Source organism: Phaethon aethereus (genome assembly GCF_964289735.1).
Source record: "Phaethon aethereus genome assembly, chromosome: Z".
NCBI classification, from domain to species: Eukaryota; Metazoa; Chordata; class Aves; order Phaethontiformes; family Phaethontidae; genus Phaethon; species Phaethon aethereus.
In genome coordinates, this window is record NC_138577.1 from 64,578,675 (window position 1) to 64,604,454 (window position 25,780).

Below are 25,780 nucleotides of genomic sequence, written 5' to 3' on the forward strand. Positions count from 1 at the left end.
CCAATGATCATGCACTTACGTAGTTATTTATACATACTATAAACTTTAAGTACAATTAAGTAATCTTTCGTGTACAATTATGCAAGCCTTGAATATGCACAAGTTTTTCACCTTTCATTCGAAGATAAGTAATACTTTGAATTTCCCTATTTTTCTCCAGTTAATTTTTGCAGCTGTATGCTTTCCTTCCAGGCTTCTCAGAACTTTCATTTCTCTTTTTTTTGTTTAATTGAAAGATTTTCATGTATTAAGATAAATATTACAAGGACAAATTTTGACAGTATTCAAGACTTCTTTTTGACACGGGAGGAGAGGACACACCCTTTTTTCTGCATTTGGACTATTTTGAGATCTCAGTTTTGGCCATTATCTCTTATTTCTTAACTTCATACAATTCTGATCAAAACCAATAAATGTTGGCAGTTTGGTTTGTTTTGTTTTTTTTTTTTAACTAGAAAACATTCTCAAATAAACCATCTTAGGCATTAGTATCTGTTTGTCTATTTGAAGCCAAATATTAAATGGCTGCACACAATGTATGCTGTTTTCTAACAAACACAATTTATTTGTTCCAGTTCAGCAGTTTGCAAACTAAAGGTTGTAACCCTGACACTAGCTGATAGTTAAGAATTCAGCTGCAAGGAAATTTTTCTACTTATTTGCAAGGGGAAAAAAAAAAATATTAAAGCCAGTGCTCTGCTATAGCATTTAGTAGATACTGTATTTCAACATTAGAAAGAGACTGCTTGTAATTAGGACACAAGATACTTTTATTACTCCTCAACAACTTTCTTCTACTAGCATGGGCACACTACTCTACTGCATCCTGATGAGAAAGTGACGTATTTTAAGAAAAGATTATCAGAGTGCATTATTTGTAATCAAGAACCCAAACTCCAAAAATCTTTTGGTTTAAATAGGTTTGCACTTTTTATTGTAGAAAAGCTTACTGGTGTAAACAAAAGAAATATTCTGTAATGACTCAGCATTTTCCTACACAAATGAGGCATCTCCCAAACAACTCCTGGAATATCAGATCGAAACCAAAAGTTAATCTGGAATAGCATTAGTTTAACTTGTACTTTGAGTCATCTTCTGAGGTATCTCTGTAGAACCTAAGTTTTCACAGCTAGAGAACATTTTTAAGCAATTCGCTGCCAAAGAACAGCTGTTCAGAAGAAAGTTTTAAACAGATAAAAAGCAAGAGAAAGCTCTGACAATGAAAAAGGCGTGGAAAAAAAAATCATGACATGTACTTACTAATTTGTTTTCTTGCATGTATATTCTTTGCAACTTCAGACAGCCTTTAGCTATAATGATCATTCCTTCATCTGAGATCTTGTAACATTGCCCAAAATGAATGTCTTTCAATTCTCTGCATTTTGAACCCAACTGCAATTAATGAAATCACAGCAAATATTTAAGAATAAAGGAAAAAAAAACCCCACACAAGCAGGATTTGACATAAAGTTGAGAGTTAAGATTTCCTTCTGCTTCTCTGACACCCTCCCCCCAAATTATCTTTCTTTACAGGTTTTTTAAGTACCATAGACAAGAAAGAAAGGTTATAATTACATACATGATAAAATGAAGTTGCTACCTAAGTGCAGCACATAAGAACTAAGGTTTTTATTGGGCATATATATAAGTAGCTAGCAATGCATGTATGCTAGACCATTGACAGCATATTTGATTTAATGTAACTACTTCACAGCTTACCCTAAATACTCCTTTAACACAAGAGAGAGTGTGTTGATGAAACCTTCCTGGATTTCTAACAAATAGAGATCTCTTGTTACCTTCAGCTTTCATGATGCAAAAAAAGAGTTATTTAAACACTGGTTCCAAATAGCAACTAAGCTCAGGAAAACTCAGTCAGCCAGAGGTGAAGTATAGGATGTCAAACTGGAAATTTCATTATAAAAGGGATCATTTAATCCCTAGATATTAAAAAAAAAAGCCAACATAAAAATAACTAAAACTAAAAACCACCAGTATCTGCAGTATCTAGAGAACAGCATTTGCTGCACTAAGAAAAATATGTCCATAAACCCAATTTTAAAATAGAACAGGTCATCTCATTTAATTAAATGCTAGCATAGTGTATCTTCTTTCATGTCCCTTTTTGCACTTGGTAGGAAGTTGAAAGATACTAAATTTACAAAATAAATCTGTGGAATGGATCATTACCTGCTTTAGGCCTTCATCAGTGAGTCTGTCTTGATTGCCTACATGCACTTTCTGAAGAAGAGGACACTGAGAGGCAACTGCAATAATAGAGGTGTCAGAGAGCTGTTTACACCTGTAGGCTGTATACCTTAGGAGTCCCGGACATTTAATTGCTAATATGCATACTCCTGTATCAGATATATTGCGACAATCAGAAATATTGATTTCGGTAATATTCTGGCTTCTCGATGCTATCTTTTCCAACAGCTCATCCGTGACCTGCAAAGAAAATCCAAATATTCAGATTTAACTTTTTTCATAAACATCTTTAATTTCATTAGCACAAAAACTACTACTTGTAAGTTACTGGGAGAATGAAAGGATTTGTTTTCAAGGTAAGAGCATACTGGTATAATCAGTTTTACAGTTATCTTTAAAGAATTGTGCTCCAACATTTGGACAGAGTAACAGTTAAAGCTCCTCTTAATATTTTAGACAAAGAATTCACCATCCTTTAGAAGAAAAGGATTTGCTTGCCCTTCTATAGAAGCACTCTACTTATGTACCTAAGGTAGCATTTACAGAGAATTAAACGGTTTATGTGTCTCTCAAATGCAACAGCTTTTCACTCAGGCTTTGATAATAATCCAAAACCAGGTGCCAGCAGAAAAATTACTATATAGATGCAGGTAACAATGGGCTTATTAACAGCAGAAAACAGTCACCTAAGGTAGCAATGAATGAAAGGGATGAGAAGAAAAGAATACCATGGCAGAAAAAAAGCTAATTAAAAACCAGAAGTTTCCTTCTGTCATTTGTTCAGTTTTAAAAGAGAATACTTTGTCAGTCTACAAAAAACTCCTTTGAAGAAAAAAGATTCAATCCACTTTGTACCTGTACACCTCATAGTTAGCTAACATGACAATAATTTTAAGAGAAGCCAGTCCTACACAGCAGGTAAGAAACGTAAGATATTCTTCATGCTCAAGTTTGTAAGTTAAAACAAAACAAACAAAACCAAAAGACATGAGAGACAATGCATAGAACTCCCTCACTTTAAAAGTTTAGTTTCAAAAAACCTGAGGTGACATATGATGAAAGGTCTTTCTAACAATGCCTTTCAGGAATACTTATACACCACATAGCATAGATGAGATTTAGCTTTAAGCCTGGAGAAGGCAAGAAAGCAACACAAGTCCCTTTTGTTTTTCTCTTACGCAGTTGAGAAACAAATACTTTCTTTACAGCATTCAATCTGTTTTCCATTAGGAGTAAGAAAAAAAGATTAGACTTGTTATTTCATCAGGCAGCTGTTAGCTAGAAAACAGGAAAAATTGGAAAAAAACAAACAAAAAAAACCAACCCCGTCACCAAACCACCAAAAACCACAAAAAAAATCTGAACAAACACACGTCCCCCCAAAAAAATCCAAAAAACCCAAAACCACCAAACCCTCCACACACACGGAGAAGGATAACATTTGTGCTTAATATTGGTTTAGGAACTCAATAAAAAAATTTGCAAGGTAAGTTTCTTAGGGCAATGCCACAACTGATAAACTTTAGTAAGACCCTAACATACCTAAATGGCAAAACCATTAAAAACATCTGTAGTAGAAATAAGGCTACACCTCCAGACATTAAAGAAGAAAGACTGATTTGACACATGGTACCTACAGAGCAAAAAGATGGACCTCTGGTATGAGTGTGCTTTGGAGTCACTTGAGAAAAACCAGACAATCTGCTATATAACATGTCCATTGTGGTTCAGAAACATGTTAACTAATAGCTCTAGAAGCAAGAGAACTTGAATGCTTACTTATGAACTGGTGATCTGAAAATAATATCCCATGTACACTCTTTTTGTCCAACATAGATGAGTTCATGTTGCTGCTTCTTCAGATGGGACCCTCCAATGGTTGCTCCCCTGCACCCTCTACTTTCATGAAACTCTCAAGAAATTGTTTTATAAACCTCTGCAAGTAATTAAGTGACAAGAAACCTAAAGGGTGTGGCCAAACAACACGTATCCTTAAAAACGTTTTCCAAGGAGGAAAGTTACCATGAACAACCTAACACCAGGCTCTGTAAAGATCTTACTAAATGAAATCCATGAATCCCAAACATATTATCCTAGGATTAGATAAAGGCCTAAAAAGATACAATCTGTCTTCTGATGAGTAGGAGCCACATCAGTTGAACAAAAATTAAAGAAAATTTGTTAAAACAAGTGGAACAAGCACCAGTTAGGTGACCATTCTTCAAACTAGATGCAGACATGAGACATATAACCCACAATCCATTTCAAACAGAACTTGTCCTCACACTGTTTAAGAACTGACCTCAGTCAGAAGAGGCTACATTTAAATGAGGTTAATCTAAGGGTCCAGACATGTTCAGCCTCTAGCAAAAAAATCCCTGAAAGCAGAGACATCACCATTTTATGGGTTTCTTCTGTTTACCTTTGGTCAAGAGTACTAGTTCTAAGAACAAATTCTGAGTCATCAGAACACAATTTTTCCACAATGATACCTGCATACCTGTTGACGACTACTGAGATCCAGTTGCTTCCAAAACTGAAAATCTAAACAGAGGTCACGCCAATATTTACAGACTAACGACGCTGAAAGGCAACGTTCATTCAGGGATAAATTGGAAAATATCTGTAAAGAAAGAGAAAAAACACTATTTGTCAGAAGTATTCATATATTTTAGAGACAGAAATATTTTATTGCTAACTCATCTTGTACAACAGAAAAGGATTAGCATGCATTGCAATGCACAGTTCTAGAACTTGCCCCCAACTGGATTAGTCACGGACAATAACAAAAAACCTACATCCCACAATAGCTGATAATATTAATAAGTCACATTAGCACAACCAAGAACAGAGTATATCATACTTAGGCACTCATTTCTTAGACCAAATTTCAAATGTGCTCCTGAGGTGGCATACCTAAAGAACTACAAATACAAACATTAGCTCAATGTTACTTGCAAGCCATTTAAAAGGCGTTTTCATTCCCATTATGATTCAGATAGAAAAACATTTCCTTTTATTTCTTAACTGAATTGAAAAGGAGTCATAAAGGTATAAAAGTATCAGTCTTGTGGGTAGCAGGCATGGGACAGTGGAGCAGATCAGCAGAACAAATCAGTGTCATATAAGGAAACTAAGCACAGAATTAGCATTTTGTACCCCAAGGTTTTGAGCACTATAGCAGCTTGCAGAAAAGAATAAACTGTAACCTTATGGCAGGCTCATAAATTGCTGTTAAATTTATTATATTCAGCCCTTCCTCACAAATACTGGTGTTTATTAATAAACATAAAAAGAAGGTCTGTCAGGAGTTCCATATGAAGCTCTCACACAAGTTAACTTTAATCTACACATCATCCTATAATGAAAAAAGGCAATAACAGCATTAAGATACCTACACAGGAATACAGACTGCAACACATGAAACAGTCCTCCCACTCAACTGATGAGGACAACAAGTACTAAGTAGAAGCACTATACCCAATCTCAGGCAGCGTGCTCAAGAAAATCTGAAAATATTGGAGAGCATCCATAGGAAGTCACTGAGGTCACGAAAACATGAAAACATGAAAATATGCAAAGAAAAGACTAGGACTGTTTAACATGGAACAAGGACAGCAAAGGGGGTAAACAAACTAGAGAGAACACCACTTTCATCTTCTTTGCGAAGAGCAGGACAATTAGTCTCAAAAATTGTTAGGCTTTTAAACAAAGGATAATGAACCATTGGAATATCCATCATTGGGCGGTCTTTAGAACAGACCAGACAATCAACTGTCAACAGTAACAACTATTACTGTCCCCTTGTTCTAGTAGATGGCTTGTCTTAGCTTAGCAGTTTTAAATATGTATGTCCCTACAAGACCCCTTGGCAAAGGGCAGTTGGTTGACTATTCCTAAAAGATCTGCAAAATATAAGGGGTGTGGAGGGCGCCAAATTCACCACCTTCTGTAAATGCTTGCAAGATTTATCACATGCATCTTCTTCTAGCTATGAAAACCTCACAAACTCCTTGCAGTGCTGAAAGATTGTGTGTGAACCCTGTTTTCCTGCAGGTCTTTGCTTGACCATTACCAGAGTGAATTAATGTTTGTTATTAGGGAATCAGTTCAACACAGGCAGACAGAAGTATGGATGAAACAACACCTGCTTCCTCCCTGCAGTTCTTATACTGGTGAATCCATGCACAGAGCAAGGCAGTGACTTGTGATCAGCACCCAAAAAATATATCGCCCCCAGTCAAGCAAGGAAAAAGCACTAAATAGTAAGTGGTAATTTGGCACTTCACATTCCTACTGCAAAAATGTAATTCTAAGCATTAGAAAAAGGCAACAGTCTGATGATTCTCAGCAATTCTAAGTTACTAAAAGCAGTAGGAAACTTGAGTTCCTACTACCAGTATGAAACACAAGACGGAATCTTTTAACAGTTACAAAAACCTCAGAAGAGAACAAGGCAATATGATCCACATTATGTTTAGACACACATCAGACTGACTCCAGTTAATACTAAGAAGGGATGATGAGGCTAGCATTATAAAATACTTTAACTAATCTTTGCTACAGTGGGAAATAAATATGCTTATTTGTGGAAATAGCACCTTAAAAAACATGAGCTTGCAGTTCTCAAAAGAAGAACACAGCAAACATAGAACAGGAAAAACAGTTACTAATCCAGCTGCCACTATGAATATGAAAGTCCTTAGATAAATTTTTGCTCCAACTTCCATCCTACCAAAAGCTGAAAGCCCTCACAAATCACAAGAAGATCTACTGCTACAGCATGAGACACAGCAATAGCAGTGCTGAAACAAAAAAGAAGCAAGTTTGATTCAGTACTTGACACAAACGGTATTTCAGCAGAGACAATATTAGTCTGGAAGAAATGTCCAAAAGCACTTGCGGTATGTTTTAGTCCATGCTATACTTAACTCTAGCTGCAGAGACAAGTAAGGGGTGTTCAGGTGTTGGCAATTGACTTAGAGAAACTATCATCACAGTGAAGCCAACCGGGGAAAAGCAGCTGTTAACAAAGTCATTGCAAAAGTTCCAGCATGGACAGGAGTAGCCACAGAAGTTACACAAGCGATACACGTTCAAAGAAAAGGTCTTGCCAGTTTCGTTGTCTGCAAAGTTCCAACTATAAAAAGATTCTGAATAATGCTGTGTAAAAGATCAATTTCTCTTCAGAGCTTGCCGTTGTTAAAAGAAGATGTATTGAATTACACTAAATGGAATTTAGTAGCAAAGCCTATATATAAACCAGTTTGGTGGCACATCATCCTTACGTTAATGGATTATCTTAGCTGCTTGTTAAAACACTACACTAATGCATAAAATGCTACAACCCACTTTGATGACCTTCACCACTCTTTAATTCAGTTACATTCTCTAGATATATATTGATATTGTGGCAGCTTAATTGTCCTGAGTTTTAAATGCTTTCTAATTCCCAAGGCTGTATAAATACAACCGAAAGCTGAACTCATTCCTACACCCAAGTCTGTTCATTTAACTCCTGCTTATGACAGATAACTTTCTGAGAGCAGTGGGTCCACTAGTTAGCACATTTAATTCCTGAAAATTGCACTCAAACATGTACACCTACATGTCCAATACTCACTTTTTACCCCACCTCAGTTCTCTGTCTGTCCCCATTCCAAGCATCAGAGACTGAATATGTTTCAGCACTCTCAAAAGAAAAAAAAAAAAAAATACAAGTTTAATAGTATTTTCTAGATGTATTTCACTTTTTTTTTAACCTGTTGGCAAGAGACAAGGGTTGAGGAAGCAGAGCTGCAGAGCGCTACAAAACAAGCAAACAAAAAACCCTACTCGCGTTCCTCACTCTCTCCTCTGACCCTTTTTCAGCTCAAGTTCCTAAAACAGATGTCAGTTCCTCCTGCTTCAACCACTCAAGTGATAGTTAAAAGATTAGTGGGCTTTTCTTCAGCTTCAATGGATGCAAAAGATTTTCTGGGCCTCCAGGCTACATCTTATTTAAGGATCAACACCCAAAATGTTCAACACCAATGGCCTTATCATACCTGCCACATATAAGCAGTTCTTTAATGTCAAGCTCTTGCTTGGAAATAAGTGTTCACACAGACACATTAAAGACCACAGAGAAAAAAATCCAAAAATGCAATGCCCAGGACAGCAAAAGTCAACTAATAAGATATACTGGGCTTTCAGTCAGACCATGTTCAATCTGCTGAACTTAATTCAAACAGTCCAATTTTATGTCCTTGATTGATACAACCATAGAAAATCCCTTACAGGAGAAAAAACATGTAAACCAATTGTTTTAACTGTAAGCAACAAGACACAACTAATTCCACAGCACTATCTTCAGTGTGTTTGCACACAACTGTGGCAATCCACAATGCTCAATCAGGTGATAGTTCGATCAATTTTAATCCAGTCACATTAAGTCCTTGCACAGCACATTTCAGACTGTCAAAAAACAGTGCCTGACCAAGTTTTGGGGTTTTCAGCTTTCCGGAATAAATATTTTGTAAGACAATAGATGGGAAAGGGAGGAAGAAGCTGCTGATCAGTACTATTGAAGGTTGTATTGAGATTGGCTGGGATAGAATTAATTTTCCTTATAGCAGCTAGCATGAGGCTACGTTTTGGATTTGTGATGAAAACAGTGTTGATAACAGGAATGGTTTAGTTACTGCTGAGCAGTGCTTACACACAGTCAAGGCCTTTTTTGCTTCTCACACCACCCTACAAGCGAGCAGGCTGGGGGTGCACAAGAAGTTGGGAGGGGACACAGCCGGGACAGGTGATCCCAACTGACCAAAGGGATATTCCATACCATATGACATCATGCTCAGCATACAAAGCTGGGGGAAGAAGGAGGAAGGCTCAGAGTGATGGTGTCTGTCTTCCCAAGTAACCGTAATGCATGATGGAGCCCTACTTTCCTGGAGCTGGCTGAACACTTGCCTGCCTATGGGAAGCAGTGAATTAATTACTTATTTTGCTTTGCTTCTGCGTCTGGCTTTTGCGTTGACTATTAAACTGTCTTTATCTCAACTCACAAGTTTCCTCACTTTTACTCTTCTGAGTCTCTCCTCCATCCATCTGGGGGGGGATGAGCAAGCGGCTGTGTGGTGCTTGGTTGCTGGCTAGGGTTAAACCACAAGAAGGGTCCAACCAAAAGAGTTAGAAATAAAAGTTCTCCTGTGTAATCTTCTCCTTTACCACCAAGTCCCTATGTGATAGGCTTCAGACATTACAAACTTAACACTTCCCCACTGTCTTTCCATTACATGTATGCTAGATATTTCAAGCTGTGTATCTAGAAAGGACTACTTTGAACTTTTGTGCTAAATGTTAGCATTTCACCAAAAAGGGGGGGAGGGGAAGGGAATAACAAAAAACAAACAAACAAAAAAAACCCACACCACAAACTCAAAACCACAAAACACCAAACCCACCCTATAAATATCTTTAATCTTTTAAGAAAAGTTAAGATTTAAATATCATAAATCTATGTATTAATTTGTTTATCTTGTAACTTCAGACTTAAACCAAGTTGCTCAAACAAAGTTCAGTCAAGTGAAGGAGATACCTGACTGCATTTCTAATCAAAGGAAATCATGAAAAGTCAATCACATCCATGAATATTACCACAAAAAAAGCACAATACTAGAAAATTGTGCATGTGTTTGCTGACACAATACCCTCAGCCTCAGGTTTTCCAAAATCAAGAATTCACATCACACAAATCAAATACGAAGTAAGCATAAGTTAAAATTCTTTCTTGAATTATGCTTATCAAAACACAATCCTAATTAAAAAATAAAAGATTTCTTAAAACTGCAATCAAGGAGTTGGAATTATTGATCACACAGACTTATGAAGCTTTTGCCTCAGGAACAGAGGCAAGAAAATGCAGTTGATTGCTAATACTAGTCTTTAAAGGTACTTGAAAGCTGTAACTTCAAGAACAAGTTACAGCTTTATGAACATGAACAAAATATAGAACATAGGCCCCACAGCACAAGAAAGATTACAAAAGGTGAATCCATGCATTTCTTATTTCTGTCCGTTGTTTTATTTCGAAAGATTTTTCAACCTAACTAGAAGAGTAAAGATTTCTGTGAATTAAGCTTTTTTTTTGTCAATCTTTTTGTAATCTTTTGTATACAAAAATAGGTATCTATGAAATTGTTTTCATGACTAGATCTGTTTTGTAACAAAAAAGTCCATGGCATTGTCCTGGTTTCAGCCAGGAGAGAGTTGGTTTTCTTCACAGAGCTAGTGTGAGGCTATGCTTTGGATCTGGGATGAGAAAACATTGATAAGGTGCTGATGTTTTGAGTTGTTGCCAAGTAGTCAAGAACAGTCCAGCTTCTCACGCTGGCCTGCTAGGAAGGGAAGCTGGGAGGGGACACAGCCAGGACAGCTGACCCAGGCTGGCCAAAGAGATATTCCATGTAACGTCATGCCCAGTACATAAACTGGAGTTAGCCAGGAGGTGGGAACTGCTGCTCGGGGATGGGCTGTTGATCACCAGGTGGTGAGCAACTGCTGTATTGGGCATCACTTGCTCTTGTACATTCCTTTGTCGGTATTATTAGTGTTGTTATTATTGCTGTTTCCGTCTCTCTTGCTGTCCTAATAAACTGTTTTTATCTCAACCCACGAGTTTTTTCCCCAATTCTCTCCCCCGTCCCACGACAGGCATTAACAACAACAGTACATATAAAGAACATTAGAATTCAAATTCAAACATGTCATGGTGCCTAACGAATGTGATACATTCATTCCTGGAAAAATGTTCATTTGTTTCATCAATTGGGTGTAAATTTTTTCAGCAACTAACTGAATTTTCATTATCAAAAACAATTCTAAAGTACCATTTAATGAAAGGTACATGCTTAGTACATAACATTTTGCTAGAAACTGTTAAACACAGTATTTGTTAATTGCAGGCATAGAGAACTTAGCCTTGAATAAACATAAAAACACTGGAAGCTTGTTTTGTTCTATTTCAGAAAATTAAAGTATCATCTATCAACAGTAAATGGATGAAGGACACAGAAATATTTGCTTAGTTTTTAAGAGCCTTCATCACTTTACCCACACATAGCCTCAACTGAATAAGGGAAACATGAATGATGCCTGAGCACCTGAACATACAAAAAAGATGTAAGCACTCAAGGCACACACCTCTGAAAGGAGCCTTGGTACACCCGTAAAGGGAATAACGTTCAAAATGCTCTTGTGATTAGCAGAATGTGTCAGCCATGAAAAGTGATGATGTGATTTCACATCACAGCCAGGATTCTTATGGCAAACTGCCATTAGTAGGAACAATTTACTGGTCCCTACTCAGGTAACCCTACTGGTTATCTGAATTTTTGCGCTGGATTTAGTAACTGACCCACAGAAAGTCTTACCAGGCAGCTGATCCTGAGAAAAAGTTTTGCAACGTTAGACTGGTGTCAGATCAGGCAGCTGAGTGAACTGACTTTGCAACTGCATGATCACTCCACATTGCACAAAGCCAGCAGCAGGAACATGCAGCCAGAGGTTACAAAAGGGATACAGACACTGCTCGTAACTTGCTAATGGATCGCCTTAGTTGTAATGCAAAACAGAACTTTAGCTTCTGTCTGGGAGAAGTGGCAGGAGATGCTGATACTATACCTTTCCTACTAACGGAAAGAAAGAGTTCTGATGAATTAAGCAGGGTATCTTTACCTGAAGAGGCTGGTAAAGTTTTACTCCCAGACATCCAGCTGTCCACACTATGCTGCTCCTGAATCACCACAACGGTTTAAAAACAGAGACACTAAAACATACCAAAATCTGTGAAATATCGAACACAGGTCAGGCACACTGAACCAAAGAAACAAATAAATTAATGGGAAATTAAAGCAAGAGTTACATTTAATTACTTTGCAGTCAAACACTGCACAACTTATAATCTATTAGTTTCTCCATGCCATAATGCATAGTTTAGGGGAACGTAGAGCAATCCAAGCAACACCTGAAACTTTTCCTAATGTTGTTTATCAGCCATGGAGGGCGAGTCTCAAGGCACCTATTTGCCTTCAAGAAAAACAGAAATTTAACTCCAAAACATCTCCATCACGTAAGTCATTCTGTAATGTGAAAGCCTACACACTTACACAAAAGCCACCTCTTCACACACACCTGTGAAAAGCAAAATACTTCTTTATTTTTATAATTATGCAACAAATCACAAAATATATCAGGACATCTTTCAGAACTTTACCATTGAAATAACATCCATATACTGTCTTGGCTTTTGTTACTAGTCTTAGGTTACTGACACACCTTTTCTTCACAACAGTGCCCCTCAGCTGCACTTCCAGAAGCTCAGCAACAGCACAGTGAAGTAAAAGCTGGTTCAGTTCCCTACTGCAATTACAGAGTGACAGTGAGCTGTGTTGGCCATTGCCAGAAAGAAGAAAAAAAAAAAAGAAAAAAAAAGAAAAAAAAAAAAAGAGTTCAGCACAATAATTAAGATTGAAATAAAAGAACATTTACCTCCCTGCATCAGCTGCAAAGTTTTAAAACCCTTTCCATTTTTCTCAGTGCTATAGCTAAAAAGTAAGGCTCGACACAAACTCTAGACAGGGTAAACTGATAGGAACACCAGCATAAGGCAAGAAAGCTAGTATTACAACTGTGACTCCATGAACTTGCAGATGAAGTCTAATCAAAATTATGTATTTTGATGCTTCTGTCTCCTGACTTGGCCAGAAAAAAAAAAAATCCCAGTGCAACTATAATATGTATATCCAGTCTTTTCAGGTATAAGTTTATTAAAAATAAATGCCAGCTTTCAAAAGGCAGAAGACAAAACCAAAGGTCTAGCTCTGGTTTATCAAACCCACTTCATTTCACTCACATAATCTTAAATGCAGCACCAGTAGCGCAGTGATAGCAGCACTGCATTTAGTATGAACATTACCAAAACCAAACATGTAAGTTATTACAGCAAGGGAAGAATGAGAAAAGTAAGTAAAAAAGTTGAGTAAAGGTGCAAGAAAAGGAGCCAGTAGTGCCTCCGATAGTGATAATAATTAGTAACAATAATAATAAATTTATGAAAACCGTATGTTAAATAAAACACACACACACATATACACACACTTATCTTCCTTCCATAGTGGAGTGCATTAGCTCTAAGCTAAAACTGACAGGGTCTCTGCTGCAGACAGAGCAGCATGTGTTCATGCTTTGTAAAAATAAAAGCAGCAAACCAAGAAAGAAGACATCAAAAGGTCATCTATTCTAGACCCTTCTCTGTTTTGACGCAAGTTCAAGCACACCTAGAACATCCCCGATAAGGACATTCCCCTTGTTGTTAAAAATTAAGTAATAAATAAAAATCCTAAGTCTCCACATAGCCTCAGGAACAGGAAATCACCTTTGCCAAGTCTTAAATGTTCTCACACTATTTCATTTCCCAAGTATCTCGCCTAATCTTCCCTCGCATCAAATTAAGTTTATCATTTCTTTTTATCTGACAAAGGACAGGAACACAGTCAAACCTTTTATCAATTTTCTCGTAACAGAAGAGTGCATCTCAGTCTTATTTCTGAACAGAAGTGTCATTCAGTTTGAACAGAATCTTCCAAACACCATCACAGGCCATGTTTCCATGACTTCTAGCTCTCCTTTGATGCCTCTCCAATTTGTCTGTGGGTTTTTAAGGAGACACCAGTGCCCCCAACCTAATGCAGCACTCTAGCAAAGGCTTTACAAGTACCAAAGCAGAGGCAGGGAACTTCCTTACTTCCTTTCCGTGTTGTACATGGCAGTTCCTGTTAACAAATCTCAAAAGGAAACCTGAAGTGTTTGAATCAGCATTACTAAATTCTCTGAAGTCTGCAAACCATTTTACACCAGTTAACTTTTTTGATTAAACAGCAGCACTGCAAAAAGTGTAGAACAGGTAGAACAGGAAGACTTATTTCTGCCTTCCAGAATTAAATAGCAGTGAAACTAACAGTGAAACGGGCACAGATTTGTGATATATAGCACAAAGTTTTGAAAACTCAGTGATACATAGCACAAGATTTTGTAACCTGATGCAGTGCATGCTTACAACAGCTCCCTTTTTTTCATTCACACATTCGTCTAGGTTACAGTCAAGTTGACTGATCTATAATTCCTCAGTTCCCCTCAGATTTTAAAGAGAATGGATTGAGATTACGCCTTAGTCAAAGGTAATCACCCTATCCACAGAGCCTAAAGATGAAATTCTGCCCACTGTGCAACACTTTTTTTTCTGATGTTTCAGTGATCAAATGAAAAGCAAAACAACCTATAAGCCCGTTCGATCTGTGGAACCACAGTTCTTTTATCCCCCATACTGATGAAGAGACCTCTTCCCCAGCCAGGGGCACAGGACCAAATGGCACACTGCACTGTGAACCTCCAGGTTCCGTAGTGCCCATCCGATGACCTGCAGCACAAGTCCAGTCTGACTAACCCTTCCATCCAGCACTGCATCTTTTACTTGGGGGAGATTTTACAACTGCTTAACAACAGAACAGCACCTGAGCAGCCCACCTCTAAGTGGCTAGCTATTACTTTGGAGTTCCTACAATGTTTCTTTGGGCTTGTCTCCAGACCACATACAGACACCGGTGACAGCCACTCCTGCATAGCACCATTGCATCAGGACATCACAGAGCTGTGAATCAAAGGAAGGAGGGGAAAAAAAAAAACCACAAACCAAAAAAAACCGAGGATCTGGCTCCTGAGACCTCTGTGGGTAGAATCTCTAATCCTTGTGTTAAGGTTTGTGTCTCCATTACTTGCTGTGGAAAGTTCAGTGAAGACTTTGGGTATATTTGTCTCCTACCCTCTCATAATAAAATGGCACCTTTGGAGAAATTACTATATTTGGCGTATTCTTAGCTGTATCAAAACCCAGCACATGAAGGCCTCTAGGCACCTGTATAATCCAGTTAACAAGACACCTGGTCAGAAATCTGAAATTAAAAAGTCCCATAACAGAATAGGATGCCACGGAAGTAGCCAAAAAAAAAAACCCAAACACAAAATCCCCAACCTGTAAATCCAGGTAAGAATTGAAGGGCAAATTGGGGAGGGGGAGGGACATAATTTAAAAAAAAAACCCAAAAGAAAAAAGACAGGTGAGTAGGTTGGTTCCAGCTGCTGGAATAAAGGGTAGGCTTTTTCAAAAACATTGCAGAAAGAGCTGGACTACAGGGAGACTAAAGAGACAAAATTGTTGGAGGTGGTGAGGCACATGCCAAAATAAACCCTTGAAAGTACAGATACAAATGAGATACAGTGTCAATATAAAACAGAAAACCATACAGAAAAAAAAAACATTTAAACTACTCCACAGCTGAGATGGGCATGACAGTTTCACTATTAAAAGACCTACTTTATGACAGTTACAGATTGCTATTTTTGAAAAAGTGAAGCTGAGTACTAAAGTAACCACAGAAAAGTACCCACACCATTGATCAGAAAAAGTGGTTTAAGCCACACTAATCAAATTAGTCTCGTTTCAAGTCCTAAAACAACAGAATATCAAAGAAAAAATTATCTTCAAATAATAGCGGCAAACAGATGGATTATTTTTTAGAACTACAAGACAAAGTTTCAATTCCACAATCACAGAAGAGATTAATTCAGGCACGACAGTTCATATGGTTTAAATATTTGCCAAAATGAACTTGAATAGAGGATCTATGAAACACGATGTACCCTCACTAACACATTCACAGAATCACATAATCTTTAAGGTTAGAAAGGACCTTCGAGATCATCAAGTCCAACCGTTACCCAACACCACCATGACCATGAAAACATGTCCCGAAGAGCCACATCCACAAGTTTTTTGAATATTTACAGTGATGGTGACTCCACCCCCCCCCCTTGGCAGCCTGTTCCAGTGCTTGACCACTCTCTAGGTGAAGAAATTTTTCCTAATATCCAATCTAAACCTCTCCTGGTGCAACTTGAAGCCATTTCCTCTCATCCTATCACTAGTTACTTGGGAGAAGAGACCAACACCCACCTTGCCACAACCCCCTTTCAGGCAGTTGTAGAGAGCGATAAGGTCTTCCCTCAGCCTCCTCTTCTCCAGACTGAACAACCCCAGTTCCCTCAGCTGCTCCTCACAAGACTTGTGCTCCAGAACCCTCACCAGCTTCACTGCCCTTCCCTGGACACACTCCAGCACCTCAGCATCTTTCCTGTAGTGAGGGGCCCAAAACTGAACACAGGGTTCGAGGTGCAGCCTCACCAGTGCCGAGTACAGGGGCACAATCACTTCCCTACTCCTGCTGACCACACTATTTCTGATACAGGCCAGGATGCTCTTGGCCTTCTTGGCCACCTGGGCACACTGCCGGCTCATATTCAGCTGGCTGTCAACCAGCACCCCCAGGTCCCTTTCCATCAAGCAGCTCTCCAGCCACTCCTCCCCAAGCCTGTAGCGTTGCATGGGGTTGTTGTGACCCAAGTGCAGTACCCAGCACTTGGCCTTGTTAAACCTCATACAGTTGGCCTCTGCCCATCGATCCAGCCTGTCCAGATCCCTCGGCAGAGCCCTCCTACCCTCCAGCAGATCAACACTCCCACCCAACTTGGTGTCATCTGCAAACTTACTGAGGGAGCACTCGATCCCCTCATCCAGATCATCGAAAAAGATACTGAACAAGACCAGCCCCAGAACTGAGCCCTGGGGAACACTGCTTGTGACCGGCCGCCAGCCAGATTTAACGCCATTCACCACAACTCTCTGGGCTCGGCCGTCCAGGCAGTTCTTTACCCAACCAAGAGTACACCTGTCTAAGCCACGCGTCGCCAGCTTCTCCAGGAGAATGCTGTGGGAGGTGGTGTAAATGTCAAGCGTACTTTAAAAAAAATGCACAACAAAACCCAAACAAAACAACCAATAAAATAGCAACTGAAAACCCCACAGAATTAGTTTTATGTGCAAGACAGATAGACAAGTAGATTGTTATTGTTTGACAAGAAAAGAGTAAAGGAAGTACTTTTTACACTGGGGTTGTACAACTAGCAGTATAGGAAGAACAGGAAGAATCATTTGCCTCACGCTCCACCATTACCATGCTCTGCTTTAAGTCATCAGGCCCAGGAGTAAACTGCGGTAATACTGAAACCCTATTCCCCAAAATTTAAAGACACACTTGCATCTAACTATGGAAAACATCACAAACTTAGCTCCAGCCAGGCATTGAAACTCATCTTTTTAGCTAAGGTGTAGCTGAAGAAAGTCAGCACACTGACTAGATCAACAGAGTAGCTTGAAAAAGGAAAGTTGTTCTCATAAGAGAACAGTATTAAAGGAACCAGAAGACAGCAGAAGTGACAGGAAAGAAAGCAAGACTGTTCTTTGAAGGTACAGAGTAAGAGGTTATGAGAGCATGTAATTCAAGAATGCTACAAATACTCAGGCTGTGAAACCGGTAAAGCCAAAATTGGCTGAAAATACACAGTAATACAATTTTTTTTCCCCAATCGACACTGAAAACTTGTCTATGTAGACCTACAGAGAAGCACTAAACGCAGTGATCGTCTCCCTTGCCGAGCACTCCATGAGTGACAGCAGTAAGAAGGTTACACAGTTAACAGGTACTACGCAAAATATTTACGGGGCAGCTTCTACAGCAGTTTTGCCTGCCTCCACCTCCAGTTAATGACTCACAATGCCGTTTACAACGACAAAGGAAAAAAAAAAAAAAAGGAGAGGAGGGAAACTCGAAGACAAAAAACACGCCCACAACCCTATTAATCTCCCAAACCCAGGTGAGTGAGGCCGTCTGCCCACGCACCCGCGGGGGCTGGGCACCGCACCCTCCGCGGGCCGCCCCGCTCCCCCCAGGCACGGCAGCCGCCACAGCTGGGGGGGGGGCTCTGCGAGACCCCCCTCAGGGCCGGGCCGGCCGCCTCGGCCCCACTGCCTCCAGCGGCCCCTCGGCCTTCCCGGAGGCCGGCCCAGCGCCGGGCCTCCGCCTCCCCTGTGCCCTCCCTCCTCGCCGGCAGGGAGTAGGCCCGCCCGCCCCGACCCACCTTGAGGAGGATGGAGGGCGGCAGCTGGTTAATGTCCGGGGCCGGCGGTGGCAGCGGCTCTCGGCAGCAGTCGCCGGAGTGCTCCAGCGGCTCCCCGCAGCCCACCTCACCGCCCCTCTCCGTCTCTTTCTCTCCCGCCTGCTCCTCCGGCGCGGGAGGCGGCGGCGGCGAGGCGGACTGGCCCCCGCCGCTTTCTCCGGTGGCGCCGCGGGCCGGCGCGCCCCCACCGCCTGCCGCGCAGCCGGCGGCGGCGGGCAGGGCGCAGAGCTGCGCCTCCCCGGGGCACTGGCAGGCGGCGGCCTCAGGCTCCGCCGCGGCGGCCGCGCAGCGCGGCTGCTTGCAAGGCGGGCAGGCGGGCAGGCCGGCCCCTTTGCGCTTGCACACCATCTCGGAGGCAACCTCGCCGGGTGGCCTGGCCGACCCCAGGAGGCCCCGCACCGGCGAGGGCAGCAGGCCTGAGAGGAGGAGGCGCTGGCAGCGGCCCCGCGGCTCCCAAGCGGCGGGCGGCAGGCGGAGGAGGCGGCGCGCGGCGCGCTGCTCAGCGCTGGCGAGGGCCGCGTAGGGCGGCGGCGGCGGCGGCAGCAGCACGGGAGGGTCCCCGGCGGGCAGAGGCTGCTCCGGGACGGGCGGGCTGGCACTGTGCACGATGAAGCAGAGCATGCAGGGCCCGCGCAGGAAGCAGCTCCGGCTGCGCGGCGGCACCTTCCTCCCCCGGCGGCAGCGGCTGTCCCGGCTCAGGCTGCTTGCCTCTTTCGAGAGCAGGTGGCCCATATAGGAGGCGGCAGAGGCGGAAAGGCCCGCGGCGTGTCACCTGCGGGAGGCGGCGGCGGGCACTGTCATGCTGCCGGCGGGGGCGGCAGGTGGTGGGGCCGGGCCGGGCCGCGCCAGGACAGGATGCGGCGGCGGGGCTGGTTCCGGGACGCAGCGCCGGGAGGGAGAAGCTTCCGCTACCGCCGCCCTGACCTCCCGCGGGGAGAGACGAGGGGGCGGTGCTCGGAGGCTCGGCCGCCGGCGGGCGGTGCCGCGGCCGGGCGGGGACCCTGCGGCGGCGGGGAGCGGCCTGGCGAGGCCGCGCAGGCCTCCAGCTGCGCCACGCTGCGCGCGTGGGTGTACCCATCCGCTGTGCGCCGGCCTTGTGTGCAGGCATACCGCGTGCGTGCGCGCGCTGTTGAAATACACGATGTGTGTGTCGCTAGGGGTTTACAGAGCGGAGCCAGTATATAAGCATATAGTATGTATGTGCATATATTATTATATAGCTAATATGTACCTCTTTTCGAAGACCTGAACTAAAGGTTTTTTTGGTCGCAATTTGCAGGGAAAGGTGAGAGGGCTCCTGCCGCCGCTGCACGCGGTTTTTGCGGTGGCGGAGTGACGCCCGCTTTGAGACCGCGGGAAGCGTTCCTCCAGGTTTTCTCGCGTCGACACCCTGTTGCCAGCGACGGGCTCCAGCAACGGGTCTGGTTTCTGCCGTTTTAAGTCATTGCCTGGCCCCAGAACCGCGTGGGGCCTCTAGGCCTGCGCGCCCCGCTCCTGAGGGTGCTCACCTCCGGCTGCAGCGCGTTGTACCTCGCCGCAGGTGCCCAGCGTGTATAAATCTTTGTAAATATGGGCCGTAATGCTTTAATTAAGAATCTCCTCAATGCCTCCTGGCAAATTCATTTGCACGTGTCAGCATTCAGCTCTAAATTATTGATGTAAATTGGCTTAGATGTACAGGTTTAAGTACATGTGGAATTTTGTCTTTCGTAAAAGGTGTTTGGGGAGGGAGAAGGTGAGTTATAGCTAGAGCATATGTGGTGCAGTACTACTATAAATAACAAAGGGCAGAAGAAGAAATGCATAGTGTTGTATACTGTGAAGCAGATCTTTTGGCCTTCTGCCCAAGAATAAGTTATGTTAGGATTAAAATACCCATGATGCTATTATTTTTGTTTGTTACCTATATTATTAGTCTTCAACAGCTCAGTAAAATTATCTTTGCTATGAGAAAAATACTAAATATACTATTGGATAAAAGCAGAGTAATAGAATATTTTATCTGAATTCGTAACTCGCTGAGATCCATCATTATAAACTGTGGTGACTCTTGGCGAAAATTTGGCAAGGTCTTTTCCTCCCTCAGATTTCAAAAATATATTTCAATAAGAACGAAGACAACATTAAAAGAAGATGAAAATCCAAGTCAAACCTTCGAACCAAATGGTATTCAGAATAAATGCTTGCAATGCCAGATATTCAAAATACATCTCACCTTTAAATCTGGCTGTCAGCTGTCAGTCATTGTGACATGGTCTTATATGATCACATACCAGTATTTCCTGTAGAAATGCTGGCCAGTGTCTGACTTTTGTCACTTTCATGTCTGATAGTCTGATGTATATTGCCCCGTTATTTTGAGATACACACCATGCATACACATATATCTCGTAAATTGAATTCTTCCCATTCCTCTAATATTTCCCTTGATGTGATCCACCTCTGCTACCTCCTTTTGAAATAAGTTGACTTGTACAGAACATAGACACATGCCTGACACATCTAATCTGATCTTTCCTAAGCAATTTCACCTTCAGATAATTTACCTACCTAATTCTTGTCATTTTTCTCCTGATAACTAAAGCTCAGTCCTTGAATTTGGTCCTTGGGACACTGTTCCTGAGTGTTTTTTTGTTGCTGTAAAGATTGCAGAATGAAAGAAAGAAAACTAAGATGATAAAGGGTCAGTTTTTGTACTCTACTCATCCCTTTAGTACTCTGTCACTTAGCTGGTAACAAGATTTTGGCCCTAAAGATGACAGCAGAGCTGTTCCCCTGGCACTTTTATTGGCAGATATTGGAACCATAAATATCTGCAGAAATGTTCTGCTGATTCAGTGTAGCACGTGTGATTTGTCTGCTCCAGCATGAGATAAAAGGAATGAGTTTTGACTGTCCACTGAGCAGGAGTGAGAAACTGAGACAATAAAGTTTAGAGAAAAATAATCTTACCTCAAGCTTTATATTTTTGTGAACAGATAAGGACCTGTGGGTGATGTTATGGCTGGAGGCTGTCCTCGGCATAGCTATCACAAAATGAGAGTTTCAATTCATGGAGAAGTAAGGAGAGTCGTTAGCAGAACTGGTACCTTGGACTTCGGGAGGGCAGACTTTGGCCTGTTGAGTGGCCTGGTTGACAGAGCCGCTTGGGAGACAGTCCTGAAGGGCAAAGGGGTCCAGGAAGGATTGGACATCCTACAAGAAGGAAATCTTAAAATGCAGGAGCAGGGTATCCCCATGTGCTCTAAAATGAGCCAGTGGGGAAGACCACGGAGACCAGCTGAACAGAGAGCTTTGGTGGCGACTCAGAAAAAAAAAAGGAAAGTTTATGACCTTTGGAAGAAGGGGTAGACAACTCGAGAGGACTACAAGGATGTCATGAGGTTATGCAGGGAGAAAATTAGAAGGGCCAAAGCACATCTGGAACTTAACCTAGCGACTGCTGTAACTATAAATACATGAGCAACAAAAGGAGGACTAAGGAGACTCTCCATACTTTCTTGGATGCAGAGGAAAACAGAGTGACAAAGGCTGAGGAAAAGGCTGAAGTACTTAATGCCTTCTTTTCCTCCATCTTTGATAGTAACACCAGTTGTTCTTGGGGTACTCAGCTCCCTGAGCTGGAAGACAGTGATGGGGAGCAGAATGAAGCCCCCATAATCCAAGGGGAAATGTTAGTAACCTGCTATACCACTTAGACACACACAAGTCTGTGGGACCAGATGGGATCCAGCCAAGGGTACTGAGGGAGCCAGTGGAAGTGCTCACCAAGCTACTTTCCATCATATATCAGCAGTCCTGGCTAACCGGGGAGGTCCCAGTTGACTTGAGATTAGCAAATGTGATGCCCTTCTACAGGAAGGGTCAGAAGGACGATCCTGGGAACTACAGGCCTGTCAGTCTGACCTCAGTGCTGGGGAAGGTTATGGAGCGGTTCATCCTGAGTACCATCACACGGCATGTGTGGGACAGCCGGATGATCAGGACCAGCCAGCATGGGTTTATAAGAGGCAGGTCCTGCTTGACTAACCTGATCTCCTTCTATGAGCAGTTGACCTGCTCAGAGGATGAGGGGAAGGCTGTGGATGTTGTCTACCTGGACTTTAGTAAAGCCTTTGACACCATTTCCCACAGCATTATCCTGGAGAAACTGGCTGCTCATGGCTTGGATGGGTGTACTCTTCACCAGGAAAAAAACTGTCTGGATGGTCAGGCCCAAAGAGTTGTGGTGAATGGAGTCAAATCCAGCTGGCAGCTGCTCACATATAGTGTTCCTCAGGACTCAGTACTGGGGCCAGTTTTATTTAGTATCTTTACTGCTGACCTGGTTGAGGGGATCAAGTGCACCCTCAGTAAGTTCGCAGATGACACCAAGTTGTGCAGGAGTGATCTGCTTGAGGTTAGAAAGGCTCTACAAAGAGATCTGGACAGGCTGGATCAATGGGCTAAGACTAACTGTACAAGGTTCAACAAGGCCAAGCGCTGGGTCCTGCATTTGGATCACAACAACCCATGTAAAGGTACAGGCGTGGGGAAGAGTGGCAGGAAAGATGCCTGGTGGAAAAGGACCTAGGGGTGCTGGTCGACAGCCGGCTGAATATGAGCCGGCAGTGTGCCCAGGTGGCCAAGAAGGCCAACCACGTCCTGGCCTGTATCAGAAATGGTGTGGCCAGCAGGAATAGGGAAGTGATTGTGCCCCTGTACTTGGCACTGGTGAGGCTGCACCTCAAATCCTGTGTTCAGTTTTGGGTCCCTTGTTACAAGAAAGACACTGAGTTGCTGGAGCATGTCCAGAGAAGAATAACAAAGCTGGTGAGGGTCTGGAGCACAAGTCTTACGAGGATCGGCTGAGGGAACTGGGCTTGTTCAGTCTGGAGGAGAGGAGGCTGAGGGGAGACCTTATTGCTCTCTACCACTACCTGAAAGGGAGTTGTGGCGATGTGGGTGTTGGTCTCTTCTCCCAAGTAACTAGTGATAGGATGAGAGGAAATGGCCTCAAGTTGCACCAGGGGAGGTTTAGATTGGATATTAGGAAAAATTTCTTCACTGAGAGGGTGGTCAGGCATTGGAACAGGCTGCCCAGGGCGGGGGTTGAGTCACCATCAGTGAAAGTATTTAAAAGACATGTAGATGTGGTGCTTAGGGACATGTCTGGTGATGGACTTGGCATTGCTAGGTTAACAGTCGGAGTTGATGATCTTAAGGATCTTTTTCAATCTAAATGATTCTATGATTCTTTGATTTTGTGTTACCTCACTTCTGAATGCTGTTTAGGAACTGAGACTGTGTTCTTAAGCTTGTTCGTAGACATTGTGAATCTGAACTTACTTGTGAAAGTTGTTGAATGGTTATGCTCCCTTTGTAGTAGAGCTATACCAGCAAATTTTTTCTGCTATCCTAGTTAAATGTTTTCTGGTTATAAGTAGGGAAAGAGTATTCCCCACCCTCTCACCTCACCTCCCTTCTCGCAATTGATAGGACCATGCTGCCAAACTTAAGTGTAGATAAGCATAGAAAATTTCATTATGGGTGCATAAAGGAACGTTTGCATGATGATTTGTTTGGGTTCTCTTAAAAAATGCAGCATAGTATAAATGTGTCAGGTAAAATGCATGAAAAGTACACAATTATCTAGACACTGTATTTGAATAGGAGAAGTAAGAATCTGCAGGTGCATGCTTGAATGTGTAAGCTAATTACCCAGTGTATGTATAATCTATTTGAAAAATCAAAACAAATATAGTACATTCATCTTAGCTGAAGATGATACACTACGTCTGAGACTATCCTTCTCCATCTCCCAAGCCCTCTGCCTAAAAGCCGAATAGAACAAGGAGAACTTGTAGAAGATTGAAAGAACAGTGTGGGTATGGCAATATTCAAAGAAGGGGCAGGTTACCCCATCAGAGATTACTAGTTGTTGAATTAATCTGACATAAATTCTGTCAATAGTAGATGCATTAGTATTGAGCTGTTCGAAGTTAACTTCAGCTAATAAAAGAAACTCTGGTTTTATAAATACTGCCTAAAATATTTATTAAACTAGTTAAGAATGATTGCTGTCTGGGGTCAATTCACAACAGGGGTAAAACATACTGTCAATAAAACACTCACTGTCAATAAAATTACAGGTAGCACAAAGATTTGTAACATGATGACAAATGATGGCAGAACAGTCACAAAAATATCTCATAAGAATTATCTATTACTTTTTTTTTCCCAGCACAGAGTTAAATGCAATTTTGTAATTAATGTTTCTTTTCCATGGCATTATATTAAGACAAATTTACTCTCTTTGTCTGGGCCAATTCTTGTTTTTAAGTCTTTCAATTTTCTGGATCCCTCAGAATTCTTGTTTAGAAAAATCTCTTTGGAAACATTAACTCCTATAAACTGTATGTGCTAGTCATTTTTTGCTCTAGGAGATTGTCCTGGTTTTGGCTGAGGTAGAGTTAATTTTCTTCCTGATAGCTGGTATAGTGCTGTGTTTTGTATTGAGTATGAGAATAGTTCTGATAACACACTGATGTTTTTAGCTGTTGCGAAGAAGTCAAAGATTTCTCAGCTTCCCATGCTCTGGCCTGCCAGCGAGAAGGCGGGGAGTGCATGGGAAGCCAGGAGGGGACACAGCCAGGACAGCTGACCCAACTGGCCGAAGGGATATTCCATACCATACTACGTCAGTATATAAACTGGGGGAGCTGGCTGGAGAGGCACTGCAGCTCAGGAGCTAACTGGGCATCAGGCAGCAGGTGCTGAGCAATTGTGCTGTGCATCACTTGTTTTGTATATTCTTTTATCATTATTATTATCTCCCCCTCATTAAACTGTCTTTATCTCAACCCATGAGTTCTAACTTTTTTTTTTACAATTCTACCCCCATCCTGCTGGGGGCAGTGAGAGTGAGCGAATAGCTGTGTGGTTGTTTTCAATACCTGCTGGGTTAAACCACAGCAGTCCCTTTTGGCACCCCAACGTGGGGCACAATGGGTTGAGATAATGAAAAATCTGACTAGAGACTGTTAGAACAATTTTTTTATAAGTATTCACTATATTATTTTGATAGTCACTGGTCATAATGTTGATTTATTTGCTCTCAGAGTTCTTGTGCTTGTTCTCAGGGGTGTGTTCTATGACACCTTACTTGCTGTAGATATTCCCCGCTGTGCTGCTTATTGCCTCTGGGAACTGGGTCAAGGTTATCATTGTGCTGTACTTTGTAACAGCGTCTTCTGCTATGATAAGATGGCCGGTCATGACACTAATCTGGTATTTGTACTCAGTGTTGCCATCATCTCTGTACTTCAGGAGCCATCTCTTGGAAACTATTAATAGTTACATTTTTTACCTTTTCTCATCGGAGAGCCTATCTATGTGGGAAACACCTTCCTTCACCTTCTCCTTCCCCTCCAGACTAGTTACAGTACCTCTTGAGAATTTTGAATATCCTTGGGAT

General features: G+C 42.0%; 1 protein-coding gene across 1 annotated transcript in view; it reads right to left on the bottom strand.

Annotated features, from left to right (window-relative positions):
* FBXL17 (F-box and leucine rich repeat protein 17) overlaps positions 1-19,056 on the bottom strand; it is a gene marked incomplete at both ends in the record, with an annotated part of 298,576 nt that extends 279,520 nt beyond the window's left edge. The window contains 4 exons of the mRNA XM_082012855.1: positions 1,261-1,392; positions 2,191-2,448; positions 4,709-4,831; positions 18,286-19,056. Of these exons, the coding sequence (XP_081868981.1) occupies positions 1,261-1,392; positions 2,191-2,448; positions 4,709-4,831; positions 18,286-19,056 (1,284 nt within the window). The remainder of the gene's footprint in view (positions 1-1,260; positions 1,393-2,190; positions 2,449-4,708; positions 4,832-18,285) is intronic.
* Between the last annotated feature and the right edge of the window lie 6,724 nt (positions 19,057-25,780).